This window comes from Melozone crissalis, unplaced genomic scaffold (assembly GCF_028551555.1).
Source record: "Melozone crissalis strain CALT ecotype California unplaced genomic scaffold, PUWL_Pcris_2 ptg000019l_1, whole genome shotgun sequence".
Classification (NCBI taxonomy): domain Eukaryota; kingdom Metazoa; phylum Chordata; class Aves; order Passeriformes; family Passerellidae; genus Melozone; species Melozone crissalis.
In genome coordinates, this window is record NW_026535797.1 from 18,894,107 (window position 1) to 18,920,615 (window position 26,509).

At 44.0% G+C, this 26,509-nt stretch overlaps 1 protein-coding gene across 4 annotated transcripts; it reads left to right on the plus strand.

Annotated features, from left to right (window-relative positions):
• The first annotated feature begins 284 nt into the window (after positions 1-284).
• ALOX5 (arachidonate 5-lipoxygenase) lies at positions 285-25,974 on the plus strand. 4 transcript variants are annotated; one of them, XM_054277065.1, is made up of 14 exons: positions 285-434; positions 4,164-4,362; positions 6,088-6,169; positions 7,762-7,884; positions 11,107-11,213; positions 12,740-12,912; positions 13,614-13,760; positions 13,847-14,050; positions 14,275-14,365; positions 16,185-16,266; positions 18,914-19,035; positions 21,177-21,277; positions 23,134-23,304; positions 24,573-25,974. In XM_054277065.1, the coding sequence occupies exons 1-14, from the start codon at positions 285-287 to the stop codon at positions 24,750-24,752; spliced, it is 1,932 nt and encodes a 643-aa protein (XP_054133040.1). In that variant the 3' UTR covers positions 24,753-25,974. The 4 variants fall into 4 exon arrangements, with proteins under 4 accessions (XP_054133040.1, XP_054133038.1, XP_054133039.1 ...); XM_054277063.1 differs by having other exon boundaries at positions 14,275-14,361; positions 16,088-16,266; XM_054277064.1 differs by having other exon boundaries at positions 14,275-14,361; positions 16,175-16,266.
• The last annotated feature ends 535 nt before the right edge of the window (positions 25,975-26,509 follow it).

The window sequence follows — 26,509 nt, forward strand, 5'->3', positions numbered from 1 at the left end:
CCGGGTGAGGGGGTGCTGTGCCAGGGCAGGGATGGAATTCCGGGTGGGGGGTGCTGTGCCAGGACAGGGTCGCGGCCGGAGGCGGCACAGGCGGGATGGGGTAGGTAGGTGTGCCGTGCCGGGCCGGGCCGTGCCGGGCGGGCCGGGGAAGGGGCGGGCAGCGCCGAGCCGCCCCGCGCGGTGGCGGAGGAGGCGGTGGCGCTGGGCAGGGTCCGGGCGAAGGCAGCAGCGCAGCACCGCAGCTTCGGTGGGGCCGAGCCGAGCCGAGCCGCGGGCGCCGGACCATGCCGTCCTACACCGTGACGGTGGCCACGGGCAGCCAGTGGTTCGCGGGCACCGATGACTACGTGTACCTGACCCTGCAAGGCACGGACGGCTGCAGCGAGAGGCACCTCCTGGACAAGCCCTTCTACAACGACTTCGAGCGCGGCGCGGTGAGTCCCGGGCGCTGAGGCACCGGCCCCGCCGAGCCCGCACGGGGCGGCAGCCCCGGCATCCCGGCCGAGCCCTGAGCAGCGCCCCGAGCGCTGGGCACGGCTGGGCTTTCTTTTAGCGCTCGTCTCCGTGTGCCGGTGCTCCGGAGCGGACACCGAAGTGCCCGCTGCCCTCCCCGGCCGCCCGGCATGCGCATCCCTGCCCGCCCTAGGAGCCAGCCCTGGCTGCCTCGGTCAGACCTTGGGGAGGACGGGGCCCTTCGGTTCGGATTTATGATGGGCTTTCACATCTCCTCGCACTTTCTTTATAAATACAAAAAAAAATTAGTGTGTTTCTTGTTGATAGGTGATGTTTAGGGTCAGTATTTATTAATAGTCAGAGCATTGTTATCTCCAAAGAATCAAACAAAGAGGTAAGAGCATCTAGTGGAAAGTACAATGCCTGCCAAGAGAAACGTGTAGGGCAGCGTCAAAGAAAGCTGGAGAACAGCATGAATGTGTGAGAATGAAGTTGAGGCTGGGCTATCAGCTGTGCTCTTCTTCTTAGCCCAGATTTCTGCTGTTAGCTGTGCCCTGTCCTCTCTGTGGTCCTATCACCGGGTTTCAACTATCCAAATGTAATTGCTTATACTCAGAGCATTGGTTTTGAATGGCATTTATTTATTTGCTTATTGTCCACTCTGGAAAAAATAGACATTTTCCCCCCTTTTTCCAAAATGTGTATTTTACCTGGAAACAAAATTCACAGTTTCTAGAAGGTCTGATGAGATAGAAACAACTTTGAAAGTTTTAAAAAGATATTCAGAAGTTTGGAAGTTAGACCTCCCACCACATGTACAAGTGAGTCTTCAGTGTCATGGTGCTGCTTTGCCTTGAGGTGTGGTTTTCCAACCATGTGGCTCGCAGCCTGAATTAGGTCCATGGTCTCTTCTGTGTTACACATCATGGACACACTTAACAAAAGTCAGCATTTTGAGTAGGTGTTGATGGTGTGTGTGGTTATGGTCCCCAGATATTTACCAGCCACTGCTACTGAAGTTAATTTTCTTTCACGATTAGACATTCATTAGCTTACGACATTATTACCTGAATCTCCCCAGTGGACATCCAGTCATTGTTTCTCTCTTATCTGCTGAATAGTCACATACTTTAGGCAAAACTGAACAACATTAGCAAGAGAGGTGGAAGGAGACCTCAGACTGTCCTGCAAACTCAAGGTTAGGGCACTCTCCCAGAAGGGCTGAGCCTGCCCAGCTCAGGAGATCACCAGGGTTTTACTGACCAGGCTCTCACTCCTGGGCTGCAAAAGAGGGATTCAGGTGACTCTGATGGAGAGCCTGGCAGTACTCTGAGCATTCAGTTGGGCTGGATCCTGTCACAGGGAGAAAATGCCATGATGGAGCATTCAGTGTCTGCCCAGCAGCAACAGGGGAGCTGCTGTGGGACCAGATCCAGCAGGAGCAGAGATATATCCACTAGGTGATATGGTGGGTGAAACACTAGGTGATACAGAGGTGTGGGTGTTAGCAGCAGTCAGTTTTTCAGCATGTATTTATTGTGGACCATCAGAGTAATCTATGTTCTGTAAAGTGTCCAGCTCACTGGACACTTGCAGTACAATGTGCTAGGTTTTGGTTTTGAGGATGTTTTCTTGGGGAATGCAGTATCTTTTTCCAGGCACCTGTTCAGGTTACATTATGCCCAAACACTGCCTTAATAGTAAATTGTGTAAGGGAAAGAAGGAAAGAAAAGAAAAATACCAGTACAGAACCAGAAAACTAAAACTGAAGAAGGCCAGAAGACTTTGAGTTTGGTTGGTTTGCAAAGTGTAGCAATTGTTTTCACAGTTCTGCCTTTACTGTTTCTTTCAATACCATCTTTTTTAATTTTTTCCTGCAAAGCAATTCAATTGTTAATCCTTTTCTAAAACAAATAACAGTTTTTAGTGGATGAGCAGAATTTTGCAGTATTATTTTGTAATTGTTGTCTACTTTCCAGGTTTGGGTTATTTTCCCTAAATGTTGTGCCAGGCTCTGTAGTTCCATTCTCCTCATAATGTCTTAATTTGCATTATTGCAAATTGGGCATATTACTATATGTGATTAAAGAGGGCATGGGCCAGATCTGAGTAGGAGATTTGCATGGCAAATGTTGACTGAGGGTAAAATATGTAGAACACCCTGAAGGAATTTGCACAATGGCAGCTCAGTTGTAGTTTTTCGATTCACTTCAAGCCCTGGACACAGGCAATGTTGAAAGTCATAGTTTCTTTTCTTTACATAGTGTCTTTTGAGTAAATTCCTCTGGTGCTGAGTGATTTCAAAGTCTATGGTATCCCTCAGTTCTCTCTTTCCTTCCTGTTCCCCTTTCATCTGCTTTTTTGCTTTTGTTGAAAGAAAAATACTAACGTGTATTTCCAGAAAGGAAATGCAGCTCTTTGCACTTAGAGCTTTATGAGAATACAAAGAGGAGTTGTCTGTGCCATTCTTTTTCCAATATAAGAATGGTCAGTAGGAATCTCTCCTGAAAAAGAGACTCAGGTTTTGCATGAGATTAAATTGCTTCAACAGCATGGTACAGGAGTTTGGACAGTGCTATAGTCTTCGTTACTTCTGTTCTCTCACTCTGCCCTCAAACTGTATAAAAGCTCCTTGTGTCTCTGGTTTGCCATAGAGCCACCCTGGTGTTTATCAAGGGACTTCACACAACAAATGGCATAGAAACCTTGAGCAGCCAAGTGTCAGTTCCTACCTTGTACATTCTCTGTAACCTTTATCTATTAGCAAAATTGTCATCTGAGGTGAGCGCGTGGCAGCGCTGGCTTGGAGGCAGCAGAAGCTCTGTGAGGTACCAGGAGGGAGCCCTCCCTTTCAGAACTGCCATTAAAATTGGAATTGTGATGGTCACAAAAGGATTAAAACTCTCCAGGATCATTTAGGTTAATTTCATGTCCTTCTTGCATTACTTCAACAGTAACTACCTTAGGGCTCTGGTAGACATGTAGGCTATTACCAGAGGAATGAGTTTTCTTTGAAAGTTGGCTGTCAATGTGACATTTCTGTCAACTCCTTGGATCCAATTCATATTGTTCTTTAATTCAAATCTTATGTGTACATATCTCCAAGTGTGACATTGTACTTCAATTCCTTTGTACATCTGAGCCTTATAAACATAAAATGTATAATTGTCCAAATTTTAGCTATATAAACATAAAACATACCATTGCACTCATTTTTTAAAGGGAGAACTGAAGAAGCCCAGGAAGCAAAAGGCAAAGTGGATTTCGATGATCTGGATACTGTCCTTAGTCTGAAGCACACATAACTAACACACAAAGGTCTTTAAATTCCTAGTCCAATGTTCTAATCTCTTTAACATCTTTCCACTCCAACAGTTGCATGAGATGTGCCCTAGCAGTACCTCCTTCGGCTCTTGCTAGGAGAGCAGTGAATGGTTTCATTGGCCTGCATGAAAGACTTGCACACATTTCAAGGAGTAATACTCTTTTGAGGTTGCATCCAAAAATGTTTCTCCATTTCTGGAGTGTTTTGCATGTTTTGTTTGTTCTTTTTTTAAATCTTTCTGTTGCACTGAAGTCCAGTAATGGGACTTCCTTTTTTCACCCAGCAGAAGCTGGAAAGCTGTGTGAGGAAAGACTAGGTATGCCTGGGTAGTGCTGGGGTGCTTTCTGCATATGCAGTGCATCACTGGCTGTATTCTGCTCTGCAGGTGGACTCCTATGATGTGACTGTGGAAGAAGACCTTGGAGAAATTCAGCTAATAAAAATTGAGAAACGAAAATACTGGTACCAGGATGACTGGTACCTCAAGTACATCACTGTTAAAACGCCAGTGGGTGACTACCTGGAGTTCCCGTGTTACCGCTGGATTACAGATGAAAAGGAGGTTGTCCTTCGAGATGGAAGAGGTGAGAGCTATTAGAAACCAGATTTCCTGCAGAACACCTGGAATTCTTCCATCTCTCCTTCCCATTTCTCCACATACCTCCCAGTCTCTCCCTTCGATGAGGACCCTCTGCCAGACCTCTGCTGCATCCTAGAGAGTGGCTTTCCCTCCTAGGAGTGCTTTCTGAGCAGCCTGTTGGGCACTGGCAGTTGGGTTGGATATTTTGGGAAGCACATACAAGAGTCCTAATGCTGGCTTGTTACACAGGTCTTGAATTTGAAGGTTAACCCTAATGGCAAATTTTTTACTGCTCCACATCCCCATTGCTGGAAGCCCTTTTGATCTAATTAGAATTAGGGTTCCCTCTTTGTTTATTCTAAGCTCCTAAGTGGCCCATGATTAATTGCCTGTAAATTGTCTTGTTTTCATGAGAGTGAAAGAAAACCCCATAGTTGCTCAGCAGGTGCCAACTGAAACAGCAGCTTACTTTCCATTCATTCTCTTTGCATGCTGTCAAGTCCAGGACAAAGCAGGGTGGTGGATTGGACTGCTCCAAGTAATAGTGACCAACTGAGAAAGGTGTTTTTAAGTGTCTCTGACACCTTCTTGCCGTGACCAGGGTTGAGCAGACATTTGTCACTGATGTTTGCTTGTTCCTCTCCCTGGTACCTGGGGTAGGTTGGCTACTGTAGTGTTCTGCAGCATGAGTGCTTGAAAACAGCTGAAACAAGTGTGAGGTGGTGGGAAATAAATATTTGTATTCGCCTTCCATTTTTGGCCACTCGTGGCTGGGGCATTTTGTGTTTGAAGTCTTTTGTCCTATAATGACAACTATGTGTCAGTTTATTTTTGGTGTTTCCATTTTTCATAATTTGCTTTATAACAACTGTACTACTTCCATGGAAGGCAGCTTTGTGTGGATTTCAGAGTATGGTGAGGCAAAGGACAAGAGCAAGTGAAACTTTCGAGGTAACTTGGACACAACCACCTGGAAACCATTAGCCATGTACGTTATCAGCTGTATTACCTCTGATATTACCAGCCCCAACCCCAAACAAGCTTTTGTCATGAAACTTCTACTGGTTTTATCTGCCTCCACATTTGTGTATGTAAAGTGAGTCTCGTACCTTGCCCTTTCTCTGATCACTGAGGAAGTCTCTGTGTTATTTAATGTTATATTGAATTCATGGTCAAAAGAGCAAAATGTCTGGAACGGAAGTGTCATTGTTTTTTCTTTCTGCTCTCATGACTGGAAGATGTGATTATTTCCCCAAGCTGGCTGGGGAGAGCATTGCTCAAGGGGAGAAGCTTGGAGATGTTTCCTGCACATTTAGCAGAGATGATCTCAAGTAATGTTGTGGTTTCTCTTATTGGTGGAAAGTCCCTTAGATACTGAACTGTAAAATTAGTTCCCAAGACACTCTTCAGACCATTTAACACTAGATATGTACAGCAAATGTCTACATTAGAAAACCAAGGTTATATACAGTTGAGACTGATATTCCTAGTTGGAGCTAATTTTCCCTTGGAAGCACCAAGTCAGGAGCTTGTCTTCTTCCACAGATTCTCTAAGGACCTGTGTGTCCATTCAAAAATACTGAATTGGATCATGTAAGCATTTCCCGCAGAGACTTTGTAAAGGTATAGATCAGAATTTTGAATTTTGAAAACTTTGCTGTCCTTCTCAACACCTGGGCAGTGATAGGTAGAAGAGCCTCATAACCCTGTGTCTTTTCCCTGTTAACAGCAAAGCTGCCCCGAGATGACAAGACTCAGATCCTCAAGCAGCACAGGCGCAAAGAGCTCGAATCCCGTCAGAAAATGTACCGGTGAGTTTGCCACTGCTCCAGGGCCTGTCCTCCTCAGGGCAGAGTCTGGCACAGTATATTCACATTACCACATGCCTCTAATTACTCAACTGCTGGATGAGAGACAGCCTAAGTTACCATGTTGGCCATATCTGGTTTTAGGTCAGATGGAATCCATTGTACAGTGATGATCACCCTGATGCAAGTGGCATTATGGATGCTTGTGCCTCAGATAAGCCAGTCTGTGAGACTGCCATGGGAATTCAGTGATACAGCCTCTGTGTGGGCCCTCTGGCACACCGTAGTGCTTTCAAGGAAAATCTCCAGGGAAGATTTGAAGGCATATTTCATTTGTCTCTTACAAGCAGTACTACAGTTTTAGAACATGATCTGAACATGTCAGCTTTTCCTGGAGCTTTTTGGCTGCTGCACCAAGCTAGCTTGAGCTGTTTCCTGTACCAGGGTGCAGTGAAAACCTGGCCCTGTTTGAGTGAACTGGAATGTGCTAACAGAACACAGTTGTGATGTATAAAAATCTCACATATGTATATTATACCTGTATGTTTCACACACACACATATATATATGTACATACATGTATGTATTTTACTTATATATCACATATATATTATGTGATATATCATATATATCACATATATATTATAGACATTTTTTCCTAGTCAGTGTCATGATAAGAAAATTCTGTTCTTTCTCAGAGAGTAACTCCAGAAGGCATAGACATTGCCTTTTGCTAGAGATGTGCTCTGTTAAAATAACAAAAGTTTCTTGCACTTGCATCTCCTTATTGGGAAAGTAGGGGTCAGGGCAGAGGGTCTATTCAGAATTGATGGAGTGAGGCTTGGTGTGTGTGTTGTTTATTTCATTTGAACAAGAAAGGCCGTTCCCCACAAATTACAGGAAATAGAGCAGAGGAAAATATGGTACAAAAAGAGGTATGCCACAAAATTTTATTTACATATGCAAGAAGGAAGGCAAAACCATTTGTAATTTCAGGGAAATAGCTACTAAAAATTCTGATGCATAGCTGATAATACACAGTGCAGTCTGTGTGTGGCAGGCAGTTTGGAAATACCATTGAAACAGTATTCTTTACAATTCACTTTCTTTTGTTTTGAAATAAAAATGGGGCAAAGAATGTGTGCCATGGCCATTAGGAAGTTGAACAGTTAAATCAAGACTCCTGGAGATGGCCTTTTGAAGGAATCTAAATACATGCCTGTGTAGTTTTATCTGCTGCATCTCAGTTCTGTAGAAGTGTAGTCCCAAGAATGAGCATGCATTGGGCAGCTGTCTCTCTGTCCCTTCCCCTCATAATACATTTGAAGTCAGTTTCAACCAAATGTGGCAAAATATCACAGATATTAAGTTACTTCAAGCTTTGTGAAGGTAGGCAGCCAAGTAAATGCCTTCCAGTCTGCTTCAGGATTCTGTGGGGTACTGGTAGGTGTTGATGTAGTGTAAATCACTTATTTTGGCCTGAGTCTGACACAAGATTCTTTTATAGCAGTGAGCCACCAAAACAGTGGAGGTCAGGACACAGCTCCCATGCTGATAAGATTTTATGGTTAGTCAAACCTCTCTTACTTTCTCAGCTGGAAGGAGTGGCATCCAGGCTTTCCCCTGAGCATCGATGCCCATTCTCACAGTGAACTGCCTCGTGACATCCAGTTTGACAACGAGAAGGGAATTGACTTCATTCTGAACTACACGAAAGCGTAAGTGTTTGTAAGTCTGCAGAATCTCTTTTGGGGCAGGGTAAGGATCTGACCACCTTTTAGGTTTCATTGAATCTCAGAATTGAATTATTTTCTCCAAGTGCTGTATCAGCAGCCAAAGTATGAAAGTAGGAATTTAATGGATTTGTTATTTTATTTTTTATTTATCAATATTTACGTTTTTCACACTGGGACCTGACTGAGCCTCTGCATTCTTGTTAGCCATGGTTTTGGCTGTAGGCAGATGGAGACACTGGTGAACACTGGTGGAAAGCATCAGCAGGACTGCAGGCACGTGAGACCTTGAGCTTCTCCCTCAGTTCTCAGCATTGCCCCCTGGAGATACCTTTCTCCTCTGACTGTTGGTGATAATTGAATCTTCTGGTGGCATACACAAAGAAGGTTGTTATTTATCAATGCACCCTTGACATCCTGCTGGAGAATATCTCTTCTGAGCAGCTCATCGGTCATCCACACCTGAGTGTAATCTGCTTGGGGCAGCCAAGTCACTGTCCACCCACTTGGACATATCATGTCATTGAGGAAAACATTGCATGGGCACGGGATGAGCCTGGATAATCAATCCTGCAGAGCTCTGGAATAGCACAGTGTCAGAGAGGCAGATGGGACCTCTCTGACCTGTGAGTCTCCTTCTGTGCTGTCACAAGTGCCCAGGTCATACAACACTGTCTCAGATATCCCACCATACTATCAGGTGGTGGAATAGTCTGACATGGGACAAGACTGGTCCTTACATGTCAGAGCATTCTGGGTATTTTATTTATTCATTTTTGCAGCTGAATTCCGCTGCCAGCACAGAGTCAAGTCAGCATGGTGTTAGCCAGTGCAAAGCAGCTGTTCCCCAGCTCAGATAGAAGATCTGAGTGATGCAGGAGCAGCAGCACCTGAATGCCAGAGATGAGAGGATTGCCACTAGGAGACATAAGCAGTTTGGAGGCTGCATTCCCCTTCCAGCAATCCCATCCTGCCAGGCTGTGGCACATTATCAGAGGGCCTGAGCCACTGCCAAGTGAAACTTGGAAGTGACTCAACAGAGTGCAGGGACATCTATCTTTATCATTGGCTGTAAGGGGCCCTCCCCATGAAATAGGAACCTGAAACTGTGCTGCTGACAGCCAGCCATTCTGGATAACTGGTATGACACAAAACAGATTTTCTAAGCAATGGCAATGCTTCTTATCTGGCACATTTGGCTGAAAAATCTAGACCTATGTTTCTGGTCAAGTGAGTTGAGAAAATCTTTGGAGAAGAGTTTGATAGGCCTTATCTAGCTATCCTGATGTGCTTTGGGAGCTTGGAACAACTGTTTGCAGGAATGGGATGGAGAAACATGGGGGAAGGCATGGGGCTTGACTTCAGTTTGGGTGCAGCAGGAAGGATGGCAGAGAGGTATGTCTGAAACCCAAAGGCAAAGTGCAGCAGTGGGCCAGGAGAACTTTTAAGGGAATATGTGAGAGCTGGGAGAGTTATATGAGACATAGGAAGATGTGGAAGAGGGGAGGGGAAAGCCCTTTTTCTAGGGACATGTAAAAATGAACTCGGAGGGAGATACGTCTCAGATATTCCTTATGCTGTTGCAAGGTTGGATTTTTGGATGCTATTGGCAGTGGATAGCTCTGTAAGTTTAAAGGATTAATTATGTGTAGGTGGAGATAATCCTGAAGGTGCCCGGTGCTGACGTGACCTACACTATCTAGCAAATGGAAGCTCTCAGCCTGGATTCTGTGCCAGAAATGCAGGCTTGTGTAGCTATTTTGGACCAGTGTTGCATTTGGGCAGATTAAGTTCTATAAGCAACTCTGACTTTTTTTTCCTTGCTGTGGTTTCTAGTATGTGCCAGAGACTTCCAAGTACTCGATTTCTTGAGGAAAACATATTTTTGTTTCCCGAGTCCTTTGGAAGTTTTTGTACAGTGATTCTGTGTCCCTGTTGGGTCTGAGAAGACCTCTGGAGACACCATCACCTGTTCTAGCCTAGACAGTTGTGTGACTTCCACTTCCAAACATGCCTCCAGGCACCTCCTACCCTTGACTGCCATCTGCAGCAGCAGAAGGAGCCCATTCCACATGCACCCATCTGGGCTTAGTGCAGAAGCAGCTCCTTTGTTTTGTCTGCACTGTGGTCATGCTGGTCTAGAGCCCTCCTTCCAGAAAGCCACTAGCTGTTTCTCCAGGCTTTTTGTCCTCTCCAGCCAGTTCTGATCCAGTCTTTTCTATATGTTTGATGATTATAAATCCAGCCTCCTGGATTTATATATTATTTAAATCCAGCCTCCTGGATTCTCCTCAAATTCTTTTTGGGAGGCTTTCATGCAGCACTGTGACTTTACTTTGTTGTCTGCCCTGCATATCTGCGTGTGCTGTGTGTGCTTTTATTTGTGTGTTTGAAGTGTTAGTGGGAAGCCAGCTTTCTTTTTCAAGTTCATTATTTGCTTTCTAGTCAAAGTAAATGATTTCCATCTAATAGCAGGAGTTTAGCATTTATGCAATAATTTAGGACTTGTCATTTCATATAAAGGGAACTTGCTTGGCTGTGCTGTGTTTGCTGAATTAGCAGATGAAGTCAGACATTTCTGGCTCCCAGCCCGCTGTGTTCATGTGACGTGTGCAACTAAGAGCCTTGGTTTCTGGGGTTAGATGTGAGCATCAAGTTTATCCAGCAGCTCAAATAAATAGAAAGCTCTCAAAAACTCAGGCCTCACATTTTTGGGATCCAGACTGGCCTTTGTCAGGTAGATATTTACAGTACTGCTGGGTTTTTTAGGAATAGTGGCTGCCTGATCCTGGGTTATCTTCTGACTTTGTGCTCCTGTCTGAGTCTCTTTGTGTCACCACACCACATTCTGAGTTGGTGTTGGTAGTGCCCTCAGCACTCCTAGCTGATGTTAACAATGTGTGAAGCACCAGCTTTTCTGACTCCAGTTTTATAGGTCCTAAAGCACTGCCACTGTAGGCTGCTGAGAACAATTCTAGAATGGAGTTCTGTACATGCAATAGCAGAAGTTGGGCTCTTGATGTGCCTTTCAGCCTTGTGTGTAAAGGTACAGCCTGCAATATTAATTCTCTAGGGTGGCTACTCCCACATTCCACTACTAAAGTTTATTGTGTTTAGATGTATAAAAACATTGAAAATAATAGGAATGGATACTGAGAAAGCTGGAGATTATTTTTTCCAGATATGTTTTGCTTTGGTTTATTTTAGGATGGAAAATCTTTATGTCAACCGTTTCATGCACATGTTCCAGTCTTCCTGGAGTGATTTTGCAGATTTTGAGAGGATTTTTGTCAGAATCAGCAACACAATCTCTGGTGAGTTTATCAGCATTTGCTCATGTTTGCGTCACAGAGTGACTAATTAGTTGTGTTGTTTGATCATCTGATTAGGATGGATGTGGCTGACCTGCTCTTCTGCTCCCCAGTAAATAAACTGTATTCTCTGAAGTTTTACTCTTCTTCAGGCTGCCTAGGGATGAATTCACTGAAATAAGAGCAATTTTGCTTTTCCTGGGTATAAACCCAAGCATACAAGGTGGCAGAAGTATTAAAAATTAATTACAGCAATTTGTTACATTTAATAAGGTTGCTTCCAAAAGTACTTTTAACACAAGAATTAGATATGATCTACAATTAATTTCATTGATAATATTTCCATACTCATGAGGAAAGCTCCAAATCTGTGACATTTAAACATTAAGCATCAGTCTCAGTTATGTTAATACAAATCTCAGTTTGCTTTTTTGCAAGCCTTGGCAGGTGGTTCAAGGCATTTTTCAGTCATGCAGTTTCTGTCCAAGGTGCTGAGTAATTTTTTTCTTGATGTAGGCTTCAGATACAGCAGCAGATTGATTAGGCAGTTAATGGAGATAATGTATATGTCATTTTATATAAACTTAACATTTTTCTGCTTTATTAGAAAGCATTGTGGGTTTTAAGACTTTTTAAAAAGTATCACTGCATTCCCTTGGGGCCTGTATTTTTAATATTTTTTAGCCTTTTTAGAAAAATTATTTGCTTTCAGAAAAAGTACTGCCTTGTTTAAAACTAGCCAGTAGTGGAAAACTTCTCTAGCTTCATTTTTTTTCCCTGAAGACACCAATGGGGTTTTTCATATTAACTGAAGTGACAACATGACATTACAAAACAGAACACTGCAACTATAGAAAATATCCAGTAGTACTACATATGTAATAATAAAGAGATGGAGTATCCAAAACTAGAATTTTATTGAGATGTTCATCTGGGTTTATATCAGCAATTGAAAAATAAATAGAGGGAAAACAAGTCAAACAAGCAAAACAACAAATGAGGAGTTTTACTGAGTCAGAGTCCAAACTCATCCCCAAATTTCCTTCACCCAGCTCTAGCCTAAAAGAACTGCTCCAGCCACTGCTGTTCTTTCCCTACACACTGATGTGCATTTCACTTATCCTGCTTGTGCCACCTGTTTTTGAACTTATCCCTCTGTACTGCATGCCCTGTGAATTTGAAGAGAGGAATTTAAAAATTTCATGGAAGACCTGAGAAGGCAGTTTACAGATGAAGAGAGTATTCTTCATAAAAGTTAGATATTTTATTCCTTATTTCCTCTATACATGGATAAACAAATTATCATCAATTTAATTCTTCTCAGTGTGAGAAGCAAGAATTACATTTTCCATTTAACTTCAGTGATATTTCTTAAGTCTGTCATATTTTGAATCCTTTTCTTGCTGCTTTCTCTATTCAAAGTGTCAGTGCAGTGTAACAAAAAGGTGAGGGGGAAAGGAGGAATCCTACAATGCAGTAGGTATTGATGCTGCACAGACATTGATGCTGTAGGCTTGCTTTTCCTTTAGAATATGTGATGCAACACTGGAGGGAAGATTTTATGTTTGGCTACCAGTTCCTGAATGGATGCAATCCTGTGCTGATCCGGAGATGCACAGAGATACCCAAGAAGCTGCCTGTGACCATGGATATGGTAGAATGCAGTCTGGAGAGGAACCTGACCCTGGAGGAGGAAGTGAAGGTATGGCTCTGGGCCAGGCTGGGCTCCACCTGTTCCTTCTCACAGCCTCTAATCTCCAGAGTCTGTGCTTACTGCCTTCAGCCACATCTCCTTTCTTCAGGATGTGTGATAGGTCATGCAAAGATGCTTGTCTCTGCAGGCTGGCAGTGCTCCTGTTGGCTTTCCTCCTGCTGTCCTGCAGCTGCAGGCCATGCCTGTCTCCAGGGCCAGTGGAAGAGCTGTAACCTGCAGATGAACACTCCTTTGTCACTGGTTTAGGTTAGGGATTGACTGAGTGCCTCCGAGGGGAAAGGTGCCTCTTCCTTTCCTGGCAGGGTCATTCCCACAAACGTGCTGAAGAAGGGTTGACAAGGGTGGTGCTTTGCTTTTGTTTGTACAATTAACACAAGGCTCTCTTCAGCTGTCAGGGTGAAGCTTGCTTGTGTGTCGCTGCATGAGTACCAAATACATACATGCTCTTTGCTGAAAGGCTCACTGCCAGACTCTGCAGACACCAGTCAGGTAGTTTGTGCAATGGTTCTTGCTGTCTCAATGGCATCATTCTTGAGCTGCCATGAGCAAGGGCAGGCCAGGGGTAGCTTGTAACCACCAGGCTCATATCAGTCTCTGCCAAGGCTTCCCATTCCTTTGTTCCAAGGTGCTTGCATATAATTAAAACACATAATGCTTCTCTTTTTTTTTTTTATTTTTTTTCCCCACAGCAAGGCAACATTTTCATTGTGGACTATGAGCTGCTTGATGGTGTGGATGCCAATAGAACAGACCCGTGCACGATACAGTACTTGGCTGCACCCATCTGTCTGCTGTATAAGAATCTGGAGAAAAAAATTGTACCCATTGCAATCCAGGTGGGCTTGCTGCCAGGGTCAGCTGTTTGTTGTCTCATTTTAAGCATGAAGGACTTGGGGTTTCATGTTCTTTCTATATCTTTCAGCTTGGTCAAAAGCCTGGACCAGACAATCCCATCTTCCTTCCTTCAGATGCCACCTATGACTGGCTGCTAGCTAAAATTTGGGTCCGCTCATCTGATTTCCACATCCACCAGACAGTGACCCACCTCTTACGGACACACTTGGTCTCAGAGGTGTTCAGCATAGCCATGTTCCGGCAGCTGCCTGCTGTGCATCCCCTCTTCAAGGTTAGTTCTGGCACGAAGGGAGGGTCTCTGTGGGGTGGGGTGGTTATCACATCAGTTGGAAAAACCAAAAGGAAGTTCTGGTGATCGTTCAGCTGAAATAGTTTGACTGGCTGCCCTGCAAGATAAGATGCAGCTAAACCACCAGGACTTCAACCTTTACATCTGGCTGCTGTTGAATTCAAATTGAGAATTTTCCTTCTCTCATTGTTTGCTTCATTTCCCAGCTCTTGGTGCCACATATGCGGTTCACAATAGCCATCAATACCAAAGCCCGAGAACAGCTTATCTGTGAATGTGGCCTTTTTGACAAGGTGGGTAGACTCCTTGTGAATCTTCATTGTTCATGTCAGCTCATCCTTTTCCATGGTTCTTTGCTCTTCATGGTTCCATATGTACATATCTTGTAATCATCACATATTGCTTTGTTCCCTGACCTTTCTATTAAAGGGCAAACATAAGTAATGCCACCTGAAAAACAGGCACACAGAGCTGATGCCTTGTGCTAAAGGTGTTCTCTTTTACCTCTAAGTAGCCAAATCAGATGTGGCCAATGTCAGTCAGTATCTTGCTCATTGCTGATGTGCCTTTGGGTTATAATATAGGAATGCATATAAATTCCTTCATATGTATCCACATAGTTAAGCCCCCTACTTCTTTTAAATACTCAGTTATTCACCTATGAGCAAAGGGATTTGTGATTGCAAAAAGAAATCTTCATCAGAGAAAGACATATAGATAAGACAGATTTCTAAGACCACAAAGAGTGTGTTTGGATTGCAGACTGTCTTCTTGAGTTGCCATAAGCAGCAGACCTGCTAGGACTGAATCTCAGCTTCATCTGAGTCTGTGAAATGTAGCTGTATGTCACACCTTTATCAGTGGTTTGGGTGAGGGCTGGCATGCATCCTCAATAAGTTCACAGGTGACACCAAGCTCCCTGGGAGAAATGGAATGCCACATGTAGGAACTGCTTCAGCCTGGCACACAGAAGTCTCTGTGACAACATGTTAGGAGGGTGCTATGAAGTTTGGGGAGGTTTCAGAAACCCTTTCAAAGAGGGAGCCTGTGTTTCTGTCCTCATTGAACCACTGACACCAGGTCAAAAATAGTTTCCTTGCTTCAGAGCTTTTCACCCAAGAAGAAAAGAGGGGTTAAATCCAGACATCTTTCCTTGTTGTCTATACTCCCCTTTGCAACCCTTTAAACAGAAGTGTCATGAACATACCCCATGCATGTGGGATGAATGTGTGGGTAAGAGCTGCCAGCAAGGATCTGGAGTTCCAGAATTTGCTGGTTCCAATGCAGATGAACAACCAGCTAGAGGACAGTAAATGTAAGGTGACAACTACTACAACACTATATCATATGCTAGAAAAGCAACTTTTGGGAACTCTTGCACAGTGATTATCTGAAGAGTTTTGCTGTGCTATCTATTGTGGACATGCTGTGTTTTTCAAATGTAACATATACTGAAACCTGGGCACTCCTCATTAGTCTCAACCCAGCAGGATTGATCTCCTGGCATTTTTTCCAGGGTGACTAAGGGCAGCCTGCATCTCTAAAAACTTGCTCCTAAACTACTCTGTAACAGCACTGGCAGTTCAACTTAAGCCCTCTTCTAACACACTCAGGGCTGCCTTCCTTCACACATGCACTGGGGCTGGAGCACAGGGCTGCAGGGAGTGCCATGGGGCTGCAGGGAGTGCCATGGGGCTGCAGGGAGTGCCATGGGGCTGCAGGGAGTGCCATGCCCTGATCTTGCTGTGCTTTATTAGTGTATTCCACTATAAGCAGTACCCATGGTGCAGATGTGGATATTAACAGTGGTTCATGGGAGAGGTGTGAAATCCCTAATGTCAAAATGCATAGTTCCAGTACACCTCTGCACTTTGGTACTTTGTGTGGAGATGTGGATTTCTCCTTGAAAAACAGATTCCCCAGCATTCTGTATCCCATCCTCTGCAAATTTGTAAAGCCAGTCTTGGCACAAAGGGAACACAATCTCCTGCTGTTCCCATCTTGCTGTTCTTCCTGCAGGCAAATGCCACAGGTGGAGGAGGACATGTACAAATGGTGCAGAAAGCAATGAAGGATCTGACCTACAGTTCCCTCTGCTTCCCTGAGGAGATCAAAGCCAAAGGAATGGACAGCAAAGAGGATATCCCTTACTACTTTTACCGGGATGATGGCATTAAGGTCTGGGAGGCTATAAAGAGGTAAAAGACCATGGTTCTAGAAATTGGCTAATAAAGTCACAGAGACACAGACCTCATTTTTTCCCTCCTCACTTTGATCTTCATGGCACCTTGTAAACAATATCTGTGCTGGTTAGTCACATAGGGCCTTTTCCATCCAGTATATTTTATCTAAGGAAAAATATTTAGTCACGCACACACTCTTGAAAGACTGGTAATTCCTGCTTTTTTCAGTGCTGTTTCCTTGCATTCTGTATTTCAGAGGACCCTTTACAAATATGTACTCTTCTGCAGAATTTCACAGAAATTTAGTGAGTCGGAATTTAGCCTGCAGAAGGAATTTAGTTATTCTCTTTTTAGCTATGCACAAGCCAAGAAAGGACCCAGTTCTCTGAGCCAGCCACATGAGCTCATCAAGGTTCTTGTGGACTGAAAATATAAGCTTGGCTTCCATGATGGTTCTCTTTTGAAACTCCGTAAATTAGGTATAAACTGGTTGGAATAAAACCTTTCTTAAAATGCCTTAAAATTTCAAAGTCTGAGTTTAATCAGGAAGAGCAGCAATTTTGAATAAGGAGAGGTACTGCAAGGCTGCTCGACCACACAATCATGGCTCCTTTTCAGATCTGAAACACTGCCTTGCATGATTTATATGGATTTTATTCTGCAGTGGCATTTAATTTAACAAACAACGTATTTTTGCATGACATACATTGCTTACCAAATATGCAGCTGTTTCTGATCACATGACTTTTGAAAAGCATGATCATTAAAAATCAGATCTTTTGTGTACACAAAGTAGGAGTTTAATGTTGCAAGGATAATGTTGGAAGTTCTGGGGACATCTTTGCCTCCTGTGTTTTCTCTGTGTTTTTACGAGGGCTTATCTTGCAATATTTCCTGCAATTGTGAGTGCCCATTTGAGAGAAAAGGAAGTTGTTACTTTGCTGTGGTTGTTTTCTTCATGAGGTTCTTTTTTTTTTTTTTTTTTTTTGTTCTCCTACTCTTTTCTGTGTTTTCTTTGTGGATTGAGATATGCCTTTCAAATACCAGGTAATACTTAGTCAGCTCTTGTGGGTGTTGACCTTGCTGGAGGGTGATGTTGCCGGCCTCGAGCTTGGCTGGGAGCTGTGAATCATTGGGTTTATACATGGAGTGGCAGTGCCCTTCTGAGTGTGTGAGATCCTGACCCAGGAACCCTTGGCCATGCAGTGTCTGCTCACCAGGAATTTCCTACACACTGCAGGGCTATCAGTCTTCACTTTTCTGATGAAATAATTTCTATGCCCAGCATTACTTCACATGTTGTAGAAGACCTAGGCCTAAGGAAGCTGATAAGGTTGTTCCCACAGAAACCATGAGTCTCACATTGCAAATTTGTAAAGTCCTCTAGTCCTCTTCCTGTTTCTGATCTCGCTGCAGATAGATACACCAACCCAAAGACATTTCAGCCCAAAAGGTCTCACCCACACTTCATATACTAACTTCTGTTTGTATGGAAGAGGGTCTGAAATACCGCCATTTTTTGAGAGGAGGATCCCCTTCCTGTATCACCTGGCACCAGTGCCAAATGCATGGAGACAGAACTCGTGGAGAGCAGCTTTCTCTCTGCATGTTGCAAAGTTTTTGTTTCCTTTGCATTTCCTCTGGAAACTAAAATTACTTAAACTTTTGGTGTTTATTCAGTTATTTGTCTGCCTCAATGACAGCTCTTGATTGGCTGATAGGAACCACACTGACAGATTTGTAAAAGTCTCCAAATTGCAAAAAATGTATAAAATGTATAAATTTCTATTTTGTTAAGGGATAAATCTCTGTTGGGTAACAATTCTTCAGTCAGCTTCTACAGTCAAGTGTTTCATCTTGTGGGTTGCTGTCAAAATATTTAGCAAGAGATTTAGCAGGGTACCTGCAGAGCTAACAGAACATCTCAACACAGCTCCATTAACCAGTTGTGAACTGCAGTTCTTCAGGAAATCAGGATTTCCTATTTTCACTACTTTCAAAACTACTTGTGTTAACTGAGTGTTTTAAGAGCCTGTCTTTCAGAGGTGAGCTAACCTGGGAAGTTTTCCTAGGAAGAGGCATCTTGAGAAGAAGAACTGAACAAGAATGTGTCTGCTGTGAACAGTGGGCATAGGAAATACTCTAGACCTCTTCTTCCCAAGAAAAGTTTCCAGAGCCACTTAAGTATTTCACATCAAGGATATCCAATGGGAGGGGTCAGCTATTGGCATTCAGGAGCAGCTTTGGAGTGTCCCACACACAGGGAATGGTACTGGTATCACAGTGTGGGAACCCCACTGCCCAGTGTGGGAGCCATGTGGATATGCAAGAGGGATTCTATATGGAGTGAGGAAAGGATGTAGATGTGATGACAGAGGTCTGTGCAGGAGCAAAGCCTTAAATAAGAGAATAAAGTGCACAGGATTTTTCAGGGGTTGCAGTGTGGTCCAGGATCTTGTTGTTGGGGGAAGAAGTGATGCTGCAGTCCTAAATGAATCTAAGTTGCCTCTGTTAATTGCCACTGCTTGTGGGAAGGAGATAGGAGGGTTTTGAGACCTTCTCTTGCCCTTTTCTGTTTAGCATCTGCAAGGTCAGAAGAACACCTTGTGGAATGGCAGACTTGCATTCTCCTTTTATTTTGTTTGTTTGTTCCTGTCCGCAGTTTTGCAGAGGATGTAATTCACATCTACTATGAGAGCGACGAGGTGGTGTGTGAGGATGTGGAGCTGCAGGCCTTTGTCAAAGACATTTATGTCTATGGAATGAGGGGTGTGAAAGCCTCAGGTAAGGTGGGATGGCCCAGCTGGGTGTGCAGCTTGTGCAGTCCCTGCTGGCAGCAGTGCTGAAGGCACAGCACAAGTCAGAGACCTGCTCTCTTCTTGGGCTGAAGGAGCTGGGTTTTGTTGTGAGGCCCTGGCTCAGGCCATCTCTCAGGAGACAGCTCCTTCCTTTGACACAGATTCTCATAGTGAGTTTGAGCAGCTTGTGTAATCTCTCTACACAGGGGACAGGGCCTTTGATTTTGTCTGCTCATGCTTTAGGCATTGGGGGCAGTGTCTGTGTGTGCCACAGCCACCAGGCAGACTGATGGACATCGAGGAGGAGCAGGGCCCCTTGAATCCTCTCCTCCAAACCTCACATCAAATAAGAACATGTAATAACCTCCTAGGGGTATATTGTTGCATTTCACATTTGCTCAGCATTGGTGTCATCATTGAGCTATTCTACTCTCTTCAAGAACAGATACTCATAATTTCCATGAAATATTTTCCTTTGCTCTGTCTCTTCTCACTGCCTCTCTTTTCTAGCAACCCATTACTTGGCCATGGGAGCTCTCATCCATAAGATGGCTCAATTTGCCTACCTGATTTAAATACTCCCCTGTTGTTCCCTAAACATGTTGCTTTTCTCTTCCACACACATTTTTTCCAAGCAGATTTTCAGGAATTTATAGGGGTGGCTGGGGATTCTTCCTATTGTCCTGTCTGATTTAAATCTGTCAACACCTGTTGGCCAGTGACCTAGGGCAGATGGCTCTGGTGTTGCATGCACATTAGAGTGCCAGATGTCCAGGCAAAGGTGTGATGTTTCCATTCATTATGTTCTGGTGGATAAAAGGCTTCTGGGTTCTATCTGCCTGGACAGGCAAAGGTTCATTTTTGTTTGTCTAGATGTCTCTTAGCAAAAGCTTAGAAATGTTGTTCCTCCTGGTAAGGACTTCATGCTTGACCTAAGCATCCTGATATGAGAGAAGTCCTGAGCTTCCAGGGCTCCAGCTGGGGTGGGATGCTACAAGCACCACTGGTGGGAGGACTGCCACTACAGATGGGAAACCTACCAGGCTTGCAGCATCTCTTTCTGCACTGCTGCTGCTCCAAGGGTTGTATCATAGAGAATGGAGATTTGGCAGGGTCTCTAAAGAATGGGAAGAGGCTAAATGAGGGAGACTGTGCCTCCTGTTTTTTCCCTGGGAGGGCTGCTGTGACTGGGAGAATGCCAAACTCCTTTAAAGATGAGCACAGTGTACTTGGAATAGCAGGACACAGGAGGGCATGGTGCATCCTCTCCTCTTTGGGCTCCGTGGCTGGCCAGAGCTACCCCTTCCCTCTTGCAGGCTGAGCTCTGCATCAGGTTGGTGGTGGAGATATGAAGCAGCTGGCACAGGCAGCCTGGGCAGGGGCAGCTTGCATACTGGGACCAGTGGTGACGTTGGGCTGGGACAGGGGTACAGCACAGGCCTGTGATTTAGTGAGGACAGGCCTGATACAGGGCTGGGGTTACTTCGCTTGCAAACTATTTTCCTAGCCCCTGACTATTCTGTTTTTTCTTTATATAACTCTGATTATTCTCCTTCAAAGACAGCTTAATGCAACTATTTCTGTTCCTCATTCTGTTTGTTTTTCAGAAGTTCTCATTTCCTCATTTCCCATTTCAGCAAATCAACTCTCCCTGCACTCTTTCTTCCAATTCACTTGATTGCTGAACCTCAGACCTTTATAAATACCAGCACATGGTCGCTCCCTCCTTGGCATGAACCTTCCCTGCTCGCACTGCAGACTGAAGAAAAGTGGAGCACCAGAGGTCCCTGCCCTGGGGACTCTGGGAGTTCCTTGCTGCAGGGTAGGTAGGACAGGAACGCTGGTTTTTAAAGGCATAGTTACACTTTTTCTTTCCCTTATGGAACACCACCTACTTTGCAAACAGTGGTGATGCCTCAGAGGCCTGTATGAAGCAGGGCTGTTTTTACAGCTGCACAGCCAAGGCACAGAGAGGTGAGGAGCTCCTGTGGGACCACACAGCAACACCCACAGCCTGCCCTGCTCTGCAGACACTGCTGCATGGCCCTCTGACCCGTGGGTTCTCATCGCTGCTGGGTGGCAGGGTTACTTCATTGCTGGGTCAAGCTTTTCTTCTCCCTCATTTAGGGTTCCCTAAGATGATCAGGACACGAGAGACACTGGCAGAATATCTCACAGTGATCATGTTCACTACATCGGCTCAACACGCAGCTGTGAACTTTGGTCAGGTAGGAACCTGTGGGAGCACTGTTCTCCTTTCTGGGCTGGGAGGTACATCTACCAGGGCAGGGTCTGAAAAGCATTTTTTAGTAGGTGTACAGAATTTCACTGCTTTTTTTTCCGGTCAAAATAACTGCAGAGCCATCTACAAATCCCTGTGAAGTCTGTGGAAACTGAAGTAATTTGGAAGCTGAGAAAGGCATTCCAAGTCCTACATATGTACCAAAGATCAGATTAGGGGTTCTAACTCATATATTTTAGTTTTGTTGATTTTAATAAGGGAATAATTTTTTAAAGCATTTAAATGGCATTGCTGCTCATTTCTTGAGTTTACAAACCAAGAGGCAACTTTGAGCTTCCTCTATGATGTTTGATGTGTCACATACTGATAACCTGCATTATCCCTGCCTGCCTTGACTGACATATATCTGCACTGAATCTATAGTAACCACCTGCCTTTCAAATGCTGTTTCTTTCAACATCAAGACATTTTGGAAAGCAGATTTAACAACCAGAAGCAAATCACTTTGTCAGTCACAGAGCTTTTTCACTGAGTGGTGGCCAGTCACTGGAGCAGGCTCCCCAGGGAAGTGGTCACAGTTCCAAGCCTGCCAGAGTTCAAGGAGCATTTGAACGATGCCCTTACTCTGATGGTTTAGTTGTAGGTAGTTCTGCAAGGATCAGGGAGCTGGACTAGATGATCCTTATAGGTCCCTTCCAACTTGAGATATTCTATGATTTTATGAGCTTTTTTTTTTTTTTTTTTGCATGTTCTCACTTCAGGCATAGGTGATCTCGGAGATATCATCTCAGAGATAAGCAGAGAGACCATCTTTCTTATGGTGGTTATTCCCAAATAGCCTACATCACTTTTTATGCTGACCTTCCTGTCCACCCCTGCAGCTCAGGAGCCCTGGAGAAGTCTGGAACCTGGTGTCCAATGAGCTCACATTACTGCTGTGGCATGTCCGTAATCAGGGACCTCTGCAACTGTTCCCTTCTAACTTATCTTTAGAACTGATTGAGACAACTCCCAGTGCCCCCCTCAGAAAATCCTGTCTGTTCAAGTACCACCAAGAAACCATCTCTTAATTTGGCATACAGAGGATATGCAGCCCATCAGTAAAAGCATCTTCAGGCATGGAAGGAAAGGGCAGAGAGGGCTGAGGGGAGGAGGAGGTGGCTGTGCACTTCCCCTCAGGCAGAGCAAGGGCAGAGAAGGTAATGAAAAAGTGCTTGGGATAGAAAGGGTTCTGGTAACTGCAGCATCTTAGATGGTGGCAAAACTCAGGGTCATATCTGAGGCAAAATGAGACAGCAGCATCTCACTGCACTGAACCAGGCCAACAGTGACTCTGAGTTCCCAGTCTCACCATGGCCATATCTACGTGCCATAGTCCATATTTCTTGATGAACTAGCATGCTTTATCTCTGTTTGTTTGTATCTGAGCACATGGGCATTCGCTGTGGGCATGTTCTTGGAGGAAATTTAGCATAAAAGAGAAGCTGGAGTAAAGGTGATCGCCTGAGGTTATCAGAAGGGAACTTTGTTTAATAAAATATTTAAGGCCTTAGCCAGTCTGCTGAATTTGGGCTGTGAGGCACATGCCTGTGGTTAGCGGAATAAATTCTCCCATTTAGATTACCCAACTCTCTCTCTTGTGAGTTCCTGGGCAAAGCAGTAGGGACTTCCTTGTCACCTCCAGTCCCTCTATAGAACTTTTCTGTCATTAGTATTGTCTCTTTCTGAGGGGCTCCTATTACAGAAGCCAAGTCCCTGTTGGCAAACTCCTGCTTTTCTTTGGTGTGTTGCTAAGCACCGGCCCCTGCAGGTTCTCACTGTGCTCTCCTGCTCTCTGTGCAGTATGACTGGTGCTCGTGGATTCCCAACGCCCCACCGACAATGCGCTGCCCTCCCCCTACAGAAAAGGGCACCGTCACCATCGAGCAGATTGTGGAGAGTCTGCCAGACAGGGGACGGTCCTGTTGGCATCTTGGAGCTGTCTGGGCCTTGAGCCAATTCCAGGACAAAGAAGTAAGTCAACCCCCCTGCTCTAGGTGCTGGAGATGTGAGACCATGAGGGCCACGGCGAGACTGCACAGACTCAGGAGACTGTTCTGCTGCCCTGTGCTTGACTTGGCCATTTTCATCTTTCTGTGGAGATGTGTCAGTGCTGTGGGTTTGCCTGAGTTCTGCCAGGTGCAAACCAGCCAGGTGCAAAACCAGAGAAAGAAGTTGTATTTTCACTCTGAGGCTGTCTCAGCTATAATCAAAGTTTTTAAGCTTGAGCATGGCATTGCTTAAGAAGGATGCTGGTGTGGGAGGCAGAGGGCTGCAGAGGCATAAGGCTGCAGTGCTGGGGAAGTAGGTACAGCAGTGCTGTGTCCCCCATGTCCTGTTCCTTTGGAAAATCTGCTCCAGTGCCATGTGCACTACAGCTGTGGCTCGTGCCTGGCAGGTGAGGAGGGAAAACAAAACAAGCCTACAGAAGGCTTTGCAGGCATGTAAAGCCATGCATGGCTACAGGTCTGTAGCCATTTCCCTCATGTAAAATGAGGTTGTAGGTACCTGGTTGTTTCACACAAGGGCTCTGGAGAATGTGTTTTGAAATCCTTAAATAGAAGATGATGGACAGAGGGTACTTTAAATTCAGTTTCTCTGTAAGAAGAAGGCAGTATTAGCAGAGAAGCTTGTCCTATGGGAAATAGTTCCCAAAGTGCCCAAAGCAATGCCAGTGTGCATCTTGGCTGTGCACTTTTCAGAGCACCCTCAGAGTCCAAGCTGACTAAAGCAGCTGTCGTATGAACTCTGAAGGACAGAATCGAAGGACAGAGTTTGAATTGACTTCAAACTGAAGGACAGTTTGAAGTCAATAGAATCTTCCACTGTCACTGAATGAAGTAGTCATTTTCCTTTTCAGCCTCTGGCTGGGAATTCCCCTCTAATGCTATCCTTTTTTCTAGCAGCATAAATGTTTGGGTGGCTATACAGAGATCTGGCTTAGGAGGCTCAGTGGACTGACTACTGCCTGAATAAAAGTGCATGGTTTTCAGTGGATGAGGTCTCTTTAGGTCAAGGAGTGCCATGCAGACACCTGAACCACACCACAGAATGGTGCAGGGATGGAAAGAAGCAGCCAGCAACAGAGGGAAGGTGTAGGCTAGTTTAAATATTGATAATGCTATTTTATTAGAAGCATTTGTGAGGAGAGGCTCTGGGTGGTGTCCTGCCAAATGGTGTAATACAGAAAACTAATTGCCTTTGCTTTCTCAAAGCCTGGTTTCTTGGTGTTTTTCAATCAGCTGTTTCTGGGCATGTACCCAGATGAACACTTCGTGGAGAAGCCAGTGAAAGAGGCTATGGCAAAATTCCGCAAGAATCTGGATGAGATTGTCAGCACCATCACCGAGCGCAACAAGAACAAGAAGCTCCCTTACTACTACCTCTCCCCAGATCGTATTCCCAACAGTGTTGCTGTCTGAGCACATAGCCAGGAGAGTTTGAAGGCTTGTAAAACTAATGATGTTTTTCTGTTATATTCTTCTTCAATTAGCTTTTCAGAAATGGGTAAGAAACCCACCCTCTCCATCAGAGCTTGCTTAAGTCTGTTTGAACTTTCAAAATAAATTTGGTTATGACCAATCTTGTAAACAAAATCTAACTGACAACCCTCTAGGTCAGATTTGTTACAAATTTATTTTTCCAGGATTTTTAAACTAATCTTAGAATCAATAGACTTGTTATCTTTCCCTCTCCTTGTCAAAACAATGCAATCACAGATTCACTTACTCAGTGGAAATAGTATCATGAGCAATAAGCAAGTCACATTTTAAAATCCTTCCTGTTTTTAATAGGTGACACTGGTGACATAAAAAAAATATAACATTTAAAGTTTGTGCATTGTTTTGAATCTGATTGATATGAAGTATTTTCACTACCATCATGAATATCCTAATCAGGATGAAAGTAGAAGCAGGAAATTTTTTTTGACATAGCTGATGGGGTTTTATTGCTTTCTTACCGAGTTCATGTGAGATGACATCTCAAAGGAGATGAAAATTTTGTACCTTCTTAAACCTAAGTATTTTCTACATGAAACTAGGAGGGTTTGTTTTAGCCTCTGCCAGCAGAGTTTGATGCCATTCACATGTAGGGACAAATGTTCTACTTAAGGCAGTGCCAGCAAGTACAGACCTATGCTCAGTTTGTTTCATTGCTGAGGCTGTGGGGTTTGTGGACAGATTCTTCTGTTTTGTGGGGAATGAAGAGGCTACTTTGCATAATGGAAAAATTTGTGGAGAAGACTCAACTGACAGCTTCTAAGAGGAATCTTAAGATTTGGCCAATTAAGCGTAACTGGCATGTTCCATCTTAGTTATAAACCACTGAGTTTTGTCTGTTTTGTGTAGAGGTGTTTATGTTCAAACACTTGGGCTCTGGTAAAAGTTGAAAAAGCCACTGAAAAAAAACCAAAATTGTGGTTTGTGAAATTTAAGTTGTGGTTTTGCTGATTAGAATTTGGGGTTATTTTTCTGAGAATTTGTTCCTTGTACTTGATCTGCCAGCATGCAGTGTGTTTTCTCAATAGATAAGAAAGTTCCTTGTGCTAATTAAACAAAACTGAACATCCAACTTCTATTTCCTAATTCAGCATCTAATGCTTTATGTCTCGAAAACCTTGTAGGAATAAACAGAATGTGCTGTGTAGAGAAATGAAGCTTATGTAATTGAGAAATTCAGTTATTTTTATGTAATTGAGAAATACAGTTATTTCTATCATTCATGTGTAACTTGGAAAATAGTACTACTAAAATATACACCCTTTCATATGAAACAGGTGTGAAAACTGATTTTAGACCCTTTACAGCAGACTGATTCCTGTTTTTTCTCCCTCAACCAAAGACTTCAAGAAAAATGTGGAAGGTAAAACCATTTTCTATTATTGAGTAGTACACTTATGATTTATGCATCATCTTCTCGCTGCAGCCCATGAGAATTGATGAGTGTAGAAGCAGAGTAAAGCAACAAGGAATAGGACCAAGGAATCAGAGACCCCTTGTGAGCTCCCTGCCTTGAAAACAGAAAAGTGCAACTTAGATGCAACAAGCTGATGCAATATATCGAGTGTGCTAGCTCCAAATTTTGTCTTCCTACTACATACAGAGAATGTCCTCTGGCTTCAGCTTTCATTTGATAATGATTTGCATAGTCAAGTATTTTTTAGAAAATAAAACATGGA